We start from the raw sequence: 15,328 nt of genomic DNA, 5'->3' as shown, positions 1-15,328 counted from the left end.
GTCATTAAGCAGCGGAAGGCAAATATAATCATGGATATAAAGTTGAAATGAAGAGTATCTAGCAGACCATAACCATGCAGGTTCAACTCCTTTTAGTTATTATATGCTTTATTTTATATACATAGTCCTTGACTTACAACCACAATTGGGTCCAGAATTTCCATTACTGAACAAGGAGGATGTTAAGTGAATTGCACCCAATTTTACAACCTTTTTTTGGCACAATTGGTAAGTGAATCACTGCAGTTAAGTGAATCACAGTTATTATGCGAATTTGTCTTCTTCCATTGACTTTGCTTATCAGAAGCAGGCTGGGTAGGTCGCAAATGGTGATCATGTGACCAAACAATGCTGTAATTGTTGTAAATAGATGCTGGTTGCCAAGTACCCAAATGTTGATCATGTGACCACGGGGATGCTGCGACACTTGTAATTGCAAGGAATGGTTGTAAATCACTTTTTTCAATGTCATTGTAACTTCAAATGGTCATTAAACAAATGGTTGTAAGATGAGAACAACTTATATGAAGCCATGCAGAACTTGGCTGCCTTAGCTATTATGTTGGGGCTGAGGTTAAATAGCAGGAATTGTGCAAACAGGTAGTCCTTGATTTCTGATCTTAATGGAACCCAGAATTTCTGTCATCAGGCATGACGGTCGTAAGTCAAGGCACCACTTGACCAACATGATTTTATAAGCTTATTTTATTGGAGTTGTAAAGCGAACACTACACTCCTAGGTCAATTCATTCCTATGTGCTGGAAACCAGCAAAAATAATAAATTGCTGTCACATGACCACGGAACCAGCTATAAAAGTGAGCCAGTTCCCAAGTGCCCAAAATGTGGTCCTGTGACTGCAGTGTATGTGTGATTGGAACTCTGAACTGGGTTAGAACTTCGAATGGTGGCTAAGCAACTGGTTGTTAAATGAGGACTATTTGTATTTTTGGGTAATAAATCCTCTAATACTATTCAGAAACAGAGCAGTTAGGGCTCTATTAAGTTCCTTGTAAAATTGGCAAATTTGCTGAATAAACCCTACCTACTTTGATTCACAGGGACATATTTGCCATGAGCAGGGTAATTTTTTTTGTATATACCTTCTGGTACTGCTCCCTGGAGGGCATTGCATTGAACTGGAGCATCTGAAAGCCCTTCTCTGGTTCAGGACATCCAAGTGCAATGAGATATACAGTTGGTACTATGATATTCTCACACTGTCAGTCAGAAAAAGATGGAAGCTATTGCCTGCATGAATTTGGCGTTTTAGATCAAACAGCTACTGCTTGAGCATCAGCGTTGCTTGAAATCCACTGATAGTAAATAAGAAGGTGAAGGCCCTAGATGTGATGGCTTGCTATAAACTGCTTGCCTTCCCGTAGTTTGAAATCTGTCCTCTAATATCAAGGGGACAAGACTGTGTTAATCTTAGCTAGCAATTTAATATGGTCTGCCATATTCTGGTGCCCCCTCTCACCATTCCAGGCTCCATGTATATGGATCCATCAGATACACAGCAGTGGACTTTGAAGATTGCTCTCAGGAATTTGGATTGAGTAAGTTCCAGTGGTACAAAGTTGGGAGATGGCCCTAGCTGCGCACTGTATGGTAGCTTTGCTACGAATTTGGGCTCAAGTTACAGAAAAAAAGGAGGGAAAAGAACCCAGTATAAATACTCCATGCATTTTCCTTTTTCAATAAAAACAAAAGGCTTCCTAGAGCAATCCTACTCCAATTTCGTGGACCTTTCCAACTTTTTTGAGATTCCAAATTTTCATCAAAGGCTGTAGTGAGTGATGGAAACTCAACTTTTTTTTCCAGTTTCTCACCATTTATTTTTTCTATTCCATTTTAAAAAATCATTTTTTTTCTGAAAGCAGCAGAGGAAAGGGCTGGGCAATCTGACCTTAACAAGGAAACTTCTCTATCCTGAGGAGATGTGGCTTGTGAATCTGAGTTTGTAGTCTGGAATGCATACCAGGTATCTTCCTTTTGTTCTTAAGAGCTTTCAATTTAAAGAATTCATTTCAACATTTACATCCATTTAATTCTTTTATAAGATTGAGAACTGCATGGTATGTCCTAAATAGCATTCCACTCATATTCAGTTTCTGTTGCTTTGTCTCTGGTGCAGAGAGCTTCTGCACCAGAGACAAATTCCTTGTGTGTCTAATCACACTTGGCCAAATAAATAAAGTATTCAAGTATTCTATCATCAGCAAATATAAGATTATTTTTCTCTCAGCTAGCACTAAATATATTGTTCCCACCTTTGAGTCTTCTGTTATAAGAAACCTACCATTTCACTTTCATCTGGTGAACATCCACCATTTATGAATAGTAGAAGGTCAACAGCTTCAATTTTGCCATCCTTCATGAATCCCACCTAAAATCAGAACAGTGTATCGTTAAAAACACATTACTTCTCTCCTTTCTTTGAATCCCCTGAAGTTTATTGGAATTTTCTCTGGGCAACAAAAGCACCAGCATTTATTATGTCTTTAATTTTTTCTTCAACAATTTTGATGGTGCTGAAATGACAATAAGCTGTGTGTCAGATAAGCTGTTTTGTTGAGGAGACCATTTGGCTGCTAATGTATCTCCACTTAGATCTTCTTGACAGCTACTCATCTCCTTTGCTTAGGTGGAGATCCTGGAGAGAAATGAGTTAAAGAAGGAAATATTTCAATGATAAATTGGCAGCTATTGCAGGTGAGGAAGTACTAACAAGATACAATTAAACTGCCCAATATTTGAACCTTTCCTAAAAACAGTCACACATAAAACAGGAAGGAAGGAAGGAAGGAAGGAAGGAAGGAAGGAAGGAAGGAAGGAAGGAAGGAAAGTTCTGAATGGGAGATTACCAGAGCATGTATGAAAGATATTGACCAAAATAACTCATAAAGATACTTTTTTGCCTTGGGTTAAACCTGTCCTATGTCTAGAAAATGCCTTCTTTCTGCATGCTTTCTGCACAGTCCAAGACATTGTGTACAGCAGCAGTGTAAGGGGACAGAATAGACCAGAAAGAGAAATTGTGTTTTTGCTGATGGACAAGGACAAAGTAAATCTGTGTGAGGTAATAATTTAGGTACATGAAAGTGCTGCCATTTAAAATCAAAATAGCTTACTTTATATTTTCCATAAAGCGGATGTCGGCCTCCAAATACTAGCATGTCATCTTGTCGCTCCAGGATAAAACGAACTGGACAACCCGTTCTACAAAATGTATGCAGCATTATGATGAGTTGCTAGGATACCAGAGAATATATGCCATGGTGCAGGGATTTCCAAGCCTTTGGGGTACTTTTGAAATTGTATCAACTTGTTATGGGCATAAAATATCTCATATGATAGATATGATAGTGATAAAATTGGCATTTATCAGTAGGCAAACAGATTCTTCTCACTTCAGTTCACATTGCTTTTCTCTCTCTCTCTCTCTCTCTCTCTTTCTTATATATGTTTTATACACAAGCAGTATAAATATCACAATTTCTGTATACAACAGCTCAACAGACATCAAGTTTCTACCTAAGTCCAAAGAAGGTGATGTGTGAGAACTGGAGTACATCAATGATTACTGTGTCAGATTATTAGGATCTTTAGCTATATTTCATTGATAACTTAATTGCAACATTCAAAAAAGCTGATGAAAGAAAGAGACATGCAGCCATCTAACTTATATGGAAGGTACATTATAGTCAATATTGTACTGTTGTTAAATGTGATGCAACTTCTAAAAACAGTTAAATTTTAAAGCAGCCACCTGTCTTCTTATACAACATAAGAAAGATGAGGCTGAGTATTCAGTATAGGTAGAGTCTCTGAGCCTCTATAGCTCGACACCTTAAATAAATAATTAATTTTCTTCATAGAAAATTGATGTCTATAATTTTAGAAAACCAGAGAAAATAAACAAGAAACCATTAAATATATGAACTGGGTTTCAGTTATTTGAGATGGTTGCACTTTAGTTTAGCACTTACTTCTTTGCAGCCACTGCTGCTGCTGCTGCAAAAAATGGAGGTTTAGTTGTTTTTCCGCCAAAAGCTCCTCCAATTCGTTTTGTATGGCACATGATCTTATTGCTCTGAACATCTAACACAGAAGCCACTAACTCCTATTAAAAAAGGAAAGCATTCCCAGGTTTGTATACACCTGTCAAGCAGCATATCCCCACTAAATTATTTATAACATGTATACCTAGGAACACGTATAATTCCAACTCTATGTATGTATGTATTTGGGGATTCTATCCTTAGGATTGTACATACTGTATATACACATTTCTTTAGAGCCACTGTTATGGTTAGTTACAGGTTCTTGAAATACTCCAGAACTCTAAAACCTTGTCTTGGGGAACTGATTTTGGAATTATGTTCACCGGAACTTCCCCAGTCCTACCTCAATCATTTTGCAAAAGGCCTTTTAGTTTCTGCTCACTGCGATGAATATAAATGGAAGAAGCATGCAGGAGCTGGGGTTAGAGGTTCCTGATGTATCCTATCACAAAGGATAGGTTCCTGTTTCAACACTAGTTCACCTTAAACTGAAAAGTAATCAGCAGTATCATTCTGAAACTTAGATTGTTTAAATAATAAAGAAGCAATATTGTGTTTTGATAGCCTTTACTGCAGGGTTGGTCAACCTTGGCTCTTTTATGACTCGTGGACTTCAACTCCCAGAATTCCTGAGCCAGCACAGCTGGCTCAGGAATTCTGGGAGTTGAAGTCCACGAGTCATAAAAGAGCCAAGATTGACTACCCCTGTTTTACTGCCTACCTTGTTGTTTTAAATCTGTATTTATTTATAAATCACATGTTATAACCCTAAATGTGCTTTTCAAAAGGCAACCAGACTTTCTTTGTTTGAAGACATTTTGCTTCTCATCCAAAGAGCTTCTTCAGTTTGGAACTGAAGAAGGTTCTTGTGTCAACGCTGTAACAATGGATGTTCCTGCTCTGACAGCTGATGGAAATTGCAACCATTTTCGTTTTGCTTTTAACATGCTTTTTCTTCTATTTAGAAGTCAGATGTAGAGAGGGGGTTGGGGCGAATGCTTGAGCTCAGCTAGCCATAATAATAATGTAGCTCCGTGGAAACTCAAGGACACAAACTGATAAAGTTTTGGCTTGCTGAGGAGCTGGGGAGAGAGCCTGGGCTTCAGGCTAATTGCAGAATGTGATTAAGGACTGCTTCATGGGGGTGGGAGTTGCAATGTATTACTTTGTATCTGGGGGAAGGTTCAGCTATGTAGTGCTGATACTTTGTTTCCTGAATAAAATGTTCTTTAAGGAAGAATTTTTGCCTTGAAGTTCTTTTGATGGGTTTCATCTATCGGAACCATGACATCTTGGATGAGAAGTGAAACAACTTCAAGGAAAAAAAAAAAAAGAAAGTCCAGTTGCCTTTTGAAAAGTACCTTTTGGGACAACCATGACCTGGATGACTGAGAATCCCAATAGACACCTGGTTATAAGTACAAAATAAATAGAGGCAATAAAATCAACTAATATTGATATTGTTATTAATGAATACAAAAACCAATACAATTTTAGAGCATATTTGGAAGAGTGGGTATGTGGCTTGTCTTGCCTCACAGTTGCTGATGAATCAATAGCAAAAACTCAGTTATTTCACCTGTACATGTGCAGCATCCTGAGTGGGCACATATATATCCATAGTATTATCTTCTTTTCTTGGAATGACACACACACAATTTGTTTCTAGGTAAAAATGTTCTTGACCCCCAATGTGGACTTCACCTATTAAAAACAATAGTGCCAGGGATATGATTAGTATCTGATTTCATTATTTACTTCAAGTCAGATTCTAACTTTGCCTTCCTAAGTCTGTATCTCTCTGGATGCATTGGATCAACTCTCAGACTTCCTTTGGCAATACAATTTGGGAATTCTTGAAAGATCATCAAATAACAGACCAAAACAATAAAAGCAGAATGATAAATAGCAAAGGAATATCAAAGCAGGGAATATTTCATGCCATTATCCTATGATAAATATTTCATTTTAGACAAACCTTCTGATACATAGATATTTTACGTACTGAGTTTAAGCAAAATGCCAATGAACTAACTGAATCTGCCCTATATAAATATATTGCTTATTACTGGGACTTCATGGTTATTCAGTATTGATACTTCTTACCTTCAATAATTTTGTCCACAGTCTGAAATGCTTTTTCCACATTTCCTCTTTCAATTTTTTTATCTTTCACTAAGAAGGATTTATGATTAATTGCTTCCTGGAATAGAGAAGGAATTTTTGAGATCAAGTTCTAGAACCCAGGAGATACTACAGAATTAATGTTTCACATTTTGTCTTGGTACAATTGCATTGACTTTACTCTAGTTAAGAAACTGTCTCATTGCAAATATGAACACAATTGGCTTCTTCCCAGTTCATGAAATATCTGATCATCAAAAATAAAATAAAATATCTGTCATGAAAAAAAAAAAAACAAAACATTTCCCAAACTGTATTCTTTCATACTGGCCAAAGGTAGGGACATTGCCTGTGTGCTGTGAGTAGCACTCAGCTCCTAATTCTTAATTTGTAAAAGAGTTTATTCAGCTTCATGTGTATAAGTGGGAAACATATTTCAGATAAGTATATCTGTGCTTATAAACATACTTGTGTGTATTTTTAAATTATAAAAACACAATAGAACAAACCGAATTACATATGTCAAAGTGAGGCAGGCTGGATATCATCATCATCAGAATAGACCTGGAAAGGACCTTGAAGGTCTTCTAGTCCAGCCCCCTGCTCAAGCAGGAATCCTATATCATTTCAGACAAATGGCTGTCCAGTCTCTTCTTTAAAACCTCCAGTGATGAAGAACCCACAATGTCTGAAAGTAAGCTGTTCTACTGGTTAATTGTCCTCACTGTTAGGAAGTTTCTCCTTAATTCCAGGTTGCTTCTCTCCTTGATTAGTCTCCATCCATTGTTTCTTGTCCTACCTTCTGGTGCTTTGGAAAATAAATTGACCCCCTCCTCCTTCTGGCAGCCTCTCAAATACTGGAATACTGCTATCATGTCCCCCTTAGTCTTTCGTTTCCTGCAACTGTTCTTCGTATGTTTTAGTCTCCAGGCCTTTAATCATCTTAGTTGCTCTTCTTTGCACTTTTTCCAAAGTCTCAACATCTTTTTTGTAATGTGGTGATCAAAACTGGATGCAGTATTCCAGATGTGGCCTTACTAAGGCTTTACAAAGTGGTACTAATACTTCACGTGATTTTGACTCTATGCCTATGGTTTATACGACCAAGGATTGTATCAGCTTTTTTGGCTGCTATGACACACTGCTGACTCATGTTTAAGTGATCGTCCACTAGGACTCAAAGGTCCCTCTCACAGTTACTGTTTTTGAGCCAGGTTTCGCCTGATCTGTACTTGCACTTTTGGTTGTTCCTGCCTGAATATAAAACCTTGCTTTTCTGCACATTAAATATCATTTTGTTTGATAGAGCCCATTGTTGAAGTCTGTCAAGATCTTCTTGGATTCTGAGCTTGTCTTCTGGGGTGTTGGCTATTCCTACCAGCTTAATCTCATCTGCAAATTTGATGAGATTCCCTTCTATTCCCTCATCTAAGTCATTTATGAAGATATTGAATACTGGGCCTAAGACAGAACCTTGTGATACCCTGCTGCTTCCTTCCTTCCATGTAGATGAAGTACCATTAAGGATTACTCGTTGAGTACAGTTTGTCAGCCAGTTACAAATCCAGATGTAAATGATCTGATTGTTTAATGTTTTGAGTTGAAAGGAGTCAATCAGCAGAGCAACTGCTGATTACAGATCAGAAATTTTCCACTTGGAAAAACCTTAAAATTAGAGAGATACAATTGGTATGTGAGAAAAGGGATGAAGCTTTCCTAAAACCCATTGATGGAAACCTACAGAGGATTCCTGTACCTGCTGTTGTTTGCACATAAAAAATGAGCCCCTGATGCATCAATTAAACAAGATCTAATTTAGGTTCACCTTGGCTTTACTGGGCAAATATACATCAAGAATAAAGGTGTCATAGAGCTCTTCTTCCTTACTTCTTTGTTCTTTTGCTAACAACTTGATACTTTACTGCATCAGACATTTCTCAAAATGCATAGAGAGACTTGCCAGAAAAAAAGAGCATTCCAAAAAATAGGAATAGCTTGCTATTAGAAAAGTCAAAAGCAATTTGGAGTTTTTACTTTTAAAAAACAAATTAATGGAAGAAGGGATGTCAGAATTAAATAGATGTTGTTTTCTGCTCTCACAACGCTCTATTCTTGTGCAGTTGATTAGCAGTAGCTTAAGGACTAATATACAAGCCAGGATTAATGTTGAAATTCACTTAGCAATCGTAGAGAAGGCCCACCTCCTAAGACCCGCCAAATGTAAATCCCTAGCAAAGGAGATCCAAAGCATGCCCTATCTGCCAGATCAGATAGGGTGAGCAGATGTAATCGAGGAGAGGCAATCTCTCAGATAACCGAACCCATGCCATGTACACCTTTAAAGATAAAAACCACAAGATTGAATTGGGCTCAGAAGCAGATTGGCAATCAATGCATCTAGCAGATCAGGGGTGTAACATGTGCTCTTCTGTACCAGCTGTACTCTTCAAGGGCAGCCCCACATAGAGTATATTACAGTACAGGTAATCCTCGACTTATGACCACAATTGGGACCAGAATTATGGTTATTCGTCAGTGCAGTCTTAAATTGAGATACCATTTGACCAGACCCAATTTTACAACCATTGCTAAGTGAATCACATGGTTGTTAGGTGAATCACATGGATGTTAAATGAATCCAGCTTCCCCAATGGATGTCCCCCCCATCTTTTGGCAGAAACCAGTAAACAGAAGACCAGCTAGAAACCAGCAAAAAAGTTTGCAAACCACAATCACATGATCGCGGGGCACTGCAACTGGTCATAAATGTGAGCAGATTGCCAAGCACCCAAATTGCAATCATGTGAGTCCAGAGATGGCACAATGATCTTAGATGTGAGTACAGGTCATAAAGCACTTTCTCCAAAGGCTGCTGTAACTTTGAACCCATTGTTAAACAGTTGTAAGTCGAGGACAATCTATAGTTCAATCTGGATGTGATTAGGACATAAGTAACTGTGAGAAGAGCCTTCCAGTCTAGGAACAGGCACAAATGGAACATAACACAAACTGTGCAAAGGACTTCCTAGTCACAATTGCCTCCTGCTTTTGAAGTCATGAGTCTGAGAGGTTCCCTGATTGTGCACTGGGTTTATCTGGGGACTGCAAACTGATCCAACACCAAAGATGGCAGAGTCCTAGAACCAGGAGGCCCCCAAACCCAAAGCCACTCAATCTTGCCAGTGTGCTGCGGAAGCTTGTGGTTCCCCATCCAGACCCTCACAGCCTGTAGACACTGGGATAAGATGTTCAGATCATTCCTCAGTTCACTGGGGCAGAGATACATAATTGGATATCATCAGTATATTAATGATACTTCAGCCCATGGTGACAGATGAGTTCACTCAACAGCTTCTTGTAGATGTTAACTAGGTGAGAAGAGAGCACCAAGCCCTGCAGCATCCCACATAGTAAGGGCAGGTGGCTAAACTCACAGTGTTAAGAACCTTGTCCATTTCCTCAAGTCAAACAAGTTCCAACAATTCCAAAATAACCAGGCAAGACTCCTACCAGGCATCTGCCCAGGACCTGTAACAAGGCTGATGTCCAAGTACAAGTGAATCCAAGTGACTTTGTATGTCAGATGCACAACAAATTTCTCCACGTGCCCTGCAAGAGTCTCCACTACCCAAGAGACCTTGTGTCACCCGAAACAAGACCATACAGCAGCTATCTGAGGGTGCAATAAGGGCAGAGAAATACCAGCACGTTACCACCCTCACTGCTATAAAGTTGGCCTTAATAGAGGCTCTAAAACAGTGGTTCTCAACGTTTGTGTGATGGCGACCCCCGTCACACAAACGTTCTGTGCATGCGCGGCGCCACCCCCATGCGCGGCACGCATGCGCGGCGCCGCCCCCTGGGGGAGAAAATGGCGGATCGCCTTCTTTGGCGACCCCCGAAAAATGGTCGATCGACCCCAAATGGGGTCGCGACCCATAGGTTGAGAACCGCTGCTCTAAAACATACTTGGTTGAGTTCATCATTTTCTGAGTGCCAGCAATGCTCTAAATATCACTTCTTTAGCTTAATTTCCTTAGCATCTCATTGAACCATGCATAGTGATGAGATCCCTGAGAAGGTGAGTTACATGGGCATAATCCAATTCAACTCTTCAGCTGTTCTCTTAAGCAGTGACCAAGTGGTAACCCATCCAGCTCCATTAGTCACTGGAGGGGGGAGGGTGGACCAATCTAATGGGTCCAGCCTCATTGCAGTGGATAGTAGCACTAAAACATCTCATGGAAATCAGGATATGATCTGACCATGATGAGAGTGATAGCAAGAGTTCCCCCAGTTTTAGAGCCATTGCTCCAACATGATCACCAGATCTGGAGTATGACCACTACTCCATGTCAGACTCTGGGTTATCTAGGACAGGGTTTTTCAACCAGTAGTACGGGTACCACCTGTGGTACATTGGCACCTGGCAGGTGGTACGTGACCATCCTAGAAAAATGGTAGCGGGGAAGGGGAATGAGCTGAAGCGGTGGCAGCACCGCATAAGCCTCAGCGAGAGATGGCTGGAGCTGCAGGGCTGTCAGGGCTCAGTGGAAGCGCCAGGATCAGTGCCAGTCTCCAGCTGGAGCTCGGCGCTGATCCTGCCACTTCTGCTGAGCCCTGAAGAAGCACCAATCAACTGGAAAGCAGCACTGATCCTGGCACTTCTGCTGAGCCCAGAAGAAGTGCCAATCAGCTGGAATGTTGCAGCATCTCCAGGGTCTTGTGATTTACATTCAAATGCTTGGCAACTGATTCACTTTTTTTTTTTGGTCATAAAGTTTTTCACACCTTGCTGGTGGTACTTGGATGTTGCCATATCCTAAAAGTGGTACAATGGATGAAAAGGTTGAAAAGCCCTGATCTAGGAAGGCTCATGGCTCTGAACTCCCAGTCCACCTCAGACCCCACTCCTAGAGAAGGCAGATTGAAGTCCCCCAGAATCATAAACCTGGGAACTCCGTTGCCAACCCAGAAATGGAATCAAAGAGTCCAGGCAGGGAGGTTGCTGTGCAGTAGGAAGACTGATACAACAGCAACAAAAGCCAAGGCTCAAAATGAACTAAGGCTTGCGACCAAAGTCAAAAATAACAAAAAAAGCTTCTTTCAACATGTAAAAAACAAGAAAAAAGTGAAGGAAACGATTGGTCCATTAGTGGGTGGAAGTGGCAAGAAGGTGACAAACAACAGGGAGAAAGCAGAACTATTTAACTCGTGTTTTGCATCTGTCTTTACACAAAGGGAAAAAACAGATCAACCTATTAAAAATAGTGCCATAAAAAACAAAACAGAAACACAAGTTAAGATAGGCAAGAAAATGGTTAGGGAGCACCTGTCCAGCCTAGATGAGTTCAAATCGCCAGGACCAGATGGATTACACCCCAGAGTTCTCAAGGAACTGGCAGATGTGATATCGGAGCCACTGAACTATATTTTTCAAAGATCCTGGAACACAGGGGAACTACCAGAGGACTGGACAAGAGCTGATGTAGTTCCCATCCTCAAAAAAGGAAAAAAAATGGATCCAGGAAATTACAGACCTATCAGCCTGACCTCAATACCTGGGAAGATCCTGGAAAAGATAATCAAACAACGAATCAACAAACACCTAAAGGCAAACAAAGTCATTACTAAAAGCCAACATGAGTTTGTCAAAAATCGATCATGCCAGACAAATCTTATTGCATTCTTTGACCAAGTGACAAAATTAGTGGATCAGAGGAATGCTGTGGACATAATTTACTTGGACTTCAGTAAGGCATTTGATAAAGTATATCACAACCTACTACTTGACAAGATAGAAAAATGTGGGGTAGACAGAACCACCACCAGATGGATCCGTAGCTGGCTGACCGGCCGTACTCAGCGAGTGGTCCTCAATGGACCTGCATCTAGATGGAGGGAAGTGTGTAGTGGGGTGCCCCAGGGCTCTGTTCTGGGCCCAGTACTCTTCAACATCTTCATCAATGACTTGGATGAAGGGATAGATTGGGAACTCATCAAATTTGCAGACGACACCAAGCTGGCAGGAATAGCCAACACTCCAGAAGACAGGATTCAGATACAGAAGGATCTGGACAGACTTGAACACTGGGCACTAACTAACAAAATGAAATTCAATGGTGAAAAAAGCAAGGTTCTACATTTAGGCAAGAAAAACCAATGCACAAGTACAGCATAGGTGGCACCATGCTCAATAGTAGTAACTGTGAGAGGGACCTCGGAGTCCTAGTAGACAATCACTTACATATGAGCCAGCAGTGTGCTGCAGCTGCCAAAAAGGCCAACACAGTGCTAGGCTGCATTAACAGAGGGATAGAATCAAGATCACGTGAAGTATTAATACCACTCCTTAATGCCTTGGTAAGGCCACACTTGGAATACTGCATCCAGTTTTGGTCACCACGATGTAAAAAAGATGTTGAGACTCTAGGAAGAGTACAGAGAAGAGCAACAAAAATGATTAGGGGACTGGAGGCTAAAACATATAAGGAACGGTTGCTAGAATTGGGTATGTCTATTTTAACGAAGAGAAGGACAAGGGGGGACATGATAGCAGTATTCCAATATCTCAGGGGCTGCCATAAAGAAGAGGGAATTAAGCTATTTTCCAAAGCACCTGAAGGCAGGACAAGAAGCAACGGGTGGAAACTAATCAAGGAGAGAAACAACCTAGAACTAAGGAGAAACTTCCTGACAGTTAGAACAATTAATCAGTGGAACAGCTTGCCTCCATAAGCAGTAAATGCTCCAACACTGGAAGTTTTTAAGAAGAGACTGGACAGCCATTTGTCCAAAATGGTGTAGGGTTTCCTGCCCGAGCAGGGGGTTGGACTAGATGACCTCCAAGGTCCCTTCCAACTTTACTACTACTATTATTATTATTATAACAAGCTCAATTTAATGAACATGGTTTCATTATGGCCCCTAAAAGCCGTAAGAGATCCTGGATGACAATCAGCACACCTCCACACATGCCTGGAGTCTTGACCAATGCCACACCTGAAACCCAGTTGGACATACCTCCAAAAGCATTACCCCTTTGTGGGCCTTGTAAGGTCTCAGTGATACAGCTAGGTTGGCCCTTTCATTGATGATTAAATCACCAGAGAGGGAGACCATATTCCAGACAGCTTGGCACTGAAAAGCAGCAGCCAAAAACCAGGGCCACTGAAGATTTGCCGACAGGGTATAATAGGGGCTATGATCTTAGTTAAACAGTTAAGGAAATAGTCACCAAAATGAAGAAAGTTTACCTCAATTGTCAGAATCACTTCCAGATCTTGATAGTCGATTTTCACTTTTTTTGCAGCTTGTTTTGCACACTCAAAAGATGTTGCGACGACACCACATATAATATGCCCAATGAATATTACCTGCATAAAACCCAAACCATAGAAACTGCATGACTTTTGATTACAGTACAGTAAAAACACGATTTGATTTATCTCTATAAATTTGTTATAAGGTTATTTGTCTTTTTTTAAACAAAGTTCAAGGTTAGAACAATTTTTTCTCTCCCCTTCCCATAGATTTTGTGCACCCCTAATCTTCTCCTGAAAAGTTGTGTGGAAACCTTTGACTATTCCTATAGTGGGGAGTGCTCAAATCAGTAGTTATTTCTCCTTGCCTGATGTGTTAGTTAGATGGTGATGATGATATTATCCATTCAGTCATGTCCGACTCTTGGCGATTCTATGGGCCAGGACTTTCCACATCTTCTGATCTTGCACACTGCTTCTTTGAGTTTTTGTATGCTCTGGCTGGGGTTATTTTTGATGGTTTCCAGCCATCGTGTTCTTTGGCAGCCTGGCTTTCTTTTACTGCTAACTCTTCCCAACATAGTTACTTTCTCCAGTGAATTCCCCTACATGACAAAATAAGTGAAACATAGTTTTGTGATTTTTCTTTCTAATGACATGTCGGGTGTTATGGGCTTCAGTACTTGCTTGCTGGTCACCTTTGCTGTCTAGGGAATACGCAGAAGTCTCCTCCAGCACCACAACTCAAATGGGTCAATTTTCTCCCTGTTTTGCTTACAGGTAGCTATGGGAAATACAAAAGGGTGGACTAACCAACATTTGGTTGCCAGGCTGATGTCCTTGCTTTTCCATATTCAGCTTATGTTCATCATTGCTATGCAACCCACGGCAATGCAACGTTTTATTTCTGGGCTGCACTCACTGCTTTGAGTGATTTGCGACCCTAGGAAAGTGAATTTTTCCACGCATTCTAGCTCCTCACCATCAAATTCTATTTTGACATTTCTAGTCTTGCAGTGGTCTTTTTGATGTTTACTTTCATTTCTTTGATTTTCTTGATCAGATGTTCCAGACCTTCTTGGGTTTTTTTATAGGAGACTTGTATTGTCAGCATATTGAAGATTGTCAATGTTTCTTCGTCCAATCTTTACCCCGATTATTGATTCTTCGAGATCTAGCTTCCTCACAATCATTTTGGAATACAGATTAAATAAGAAAGGGGAGAGAATGCAACCTTATCACTCCTTTATCTTAAACCAATCACAGTTTCCAAAGGCTGTTCTCACAGTGACTTCCTGATTTGTGTACAGTTTCACCAAGTTGATCAGCTGTGTTGGTAGCCTCAGGTCTTGTAGGGCTCTCCATAGCTTCCCATGACCAATACTATTGAAGACTTCCTTGTAGTCAATGATGCACATGTAAATGATATTTTGATAGTCACGAGATTTTTCCATGTTAGTTTCTTCCAACAAAAACCATAATTTCCATTATTCTAAAAGGTTGAGCAAGCAGGATACAGGAAGTCCTCAACTTATAACCATTTATTTAGTGACCATTCAAAGTAACAATACCACTGAAAAAAGTGATATATCACTAGTGTTCATACTTGCAAGTGTTGCAGCATCCCCATAGACATGTGATCAAAATTCAGATCCTTGGCAACTGGCATGTATTTAAGACAGTTGCACTGTCCTGGGATTATGTGATTACCATTTATAATCTTCTCAGCTGGCTTCTGACAAGCAAAGTCAATCGAGGAAGCCAGATTCACTTAACAACTGCATTATTCATTTAGCAACCGCAGTGATTTGCATAACAACTGTGGCAAAAAAGATCGTAAAACGAGACAAAACTCTCTTAACCACTGCCTTGCTTC

The 15,328-nt window shown here is 40.2% G+C and overlaps 1 protein-coding gene across 1 annotated transcript in view; it reads right to left on the bottom strand.

Moving 5' to 3' along the window:
* AOX1 (aldehyde oxidase 1) overlaps nt 1–15,328 on the bottom strand; it is a 71,998-nt gene that overhangs the window by 28,142 nt on the left and 28,528 nt on the right. Inside the window, exons 19-24 of the mRNA XM_039353624.1 lie at nt 13,447–13,566; nt 6,173–6,269; nt 5,646–5,770; nt 3,992–4,125; nt 3,134–3,221; nt 2,302–2,388 (exon numbers count right to left, since the gene is read on the bottom strand). Coding sequence (XP_039209558.1) covers nt 2,302–2,388; nt 3,134–3,221; nt 3,992–4,125; nt 5,646–5,770; nt 6,173–6,269; nt 13,447–13,566 — 651 coding nt within the window. The remainder of the gene's footprint in view (nt 1–2,301; nt 2,389–3,133; nt 3,222–3,991; nt 4,126–5,645; nt 5,771–6,172; nt 6,270–13,446; nt 13,567–15,328) is intronic.

This window comes from Crotalus tigris, unplaced genomic scaffold (assembly GCF_016545835.1).
Source record: "Crotalus tigris isolate CLP2741 ecotype Arizona unplaced genomic scaffold, ASM1654583v1 scf7180000017568.12009008, whole genome shotgun sequence".
NCBI classification, from domain to species: Eukaryota; Metazoa; Chordata; class Lepidosauria; order Squamata; family Viperidae; genus Crotalus; species Crotalus tigris.
Note: the sequence above shows the minus strand (reverse complement) of the source record. Positions and strands in the feature narration are given on the sequence as shown.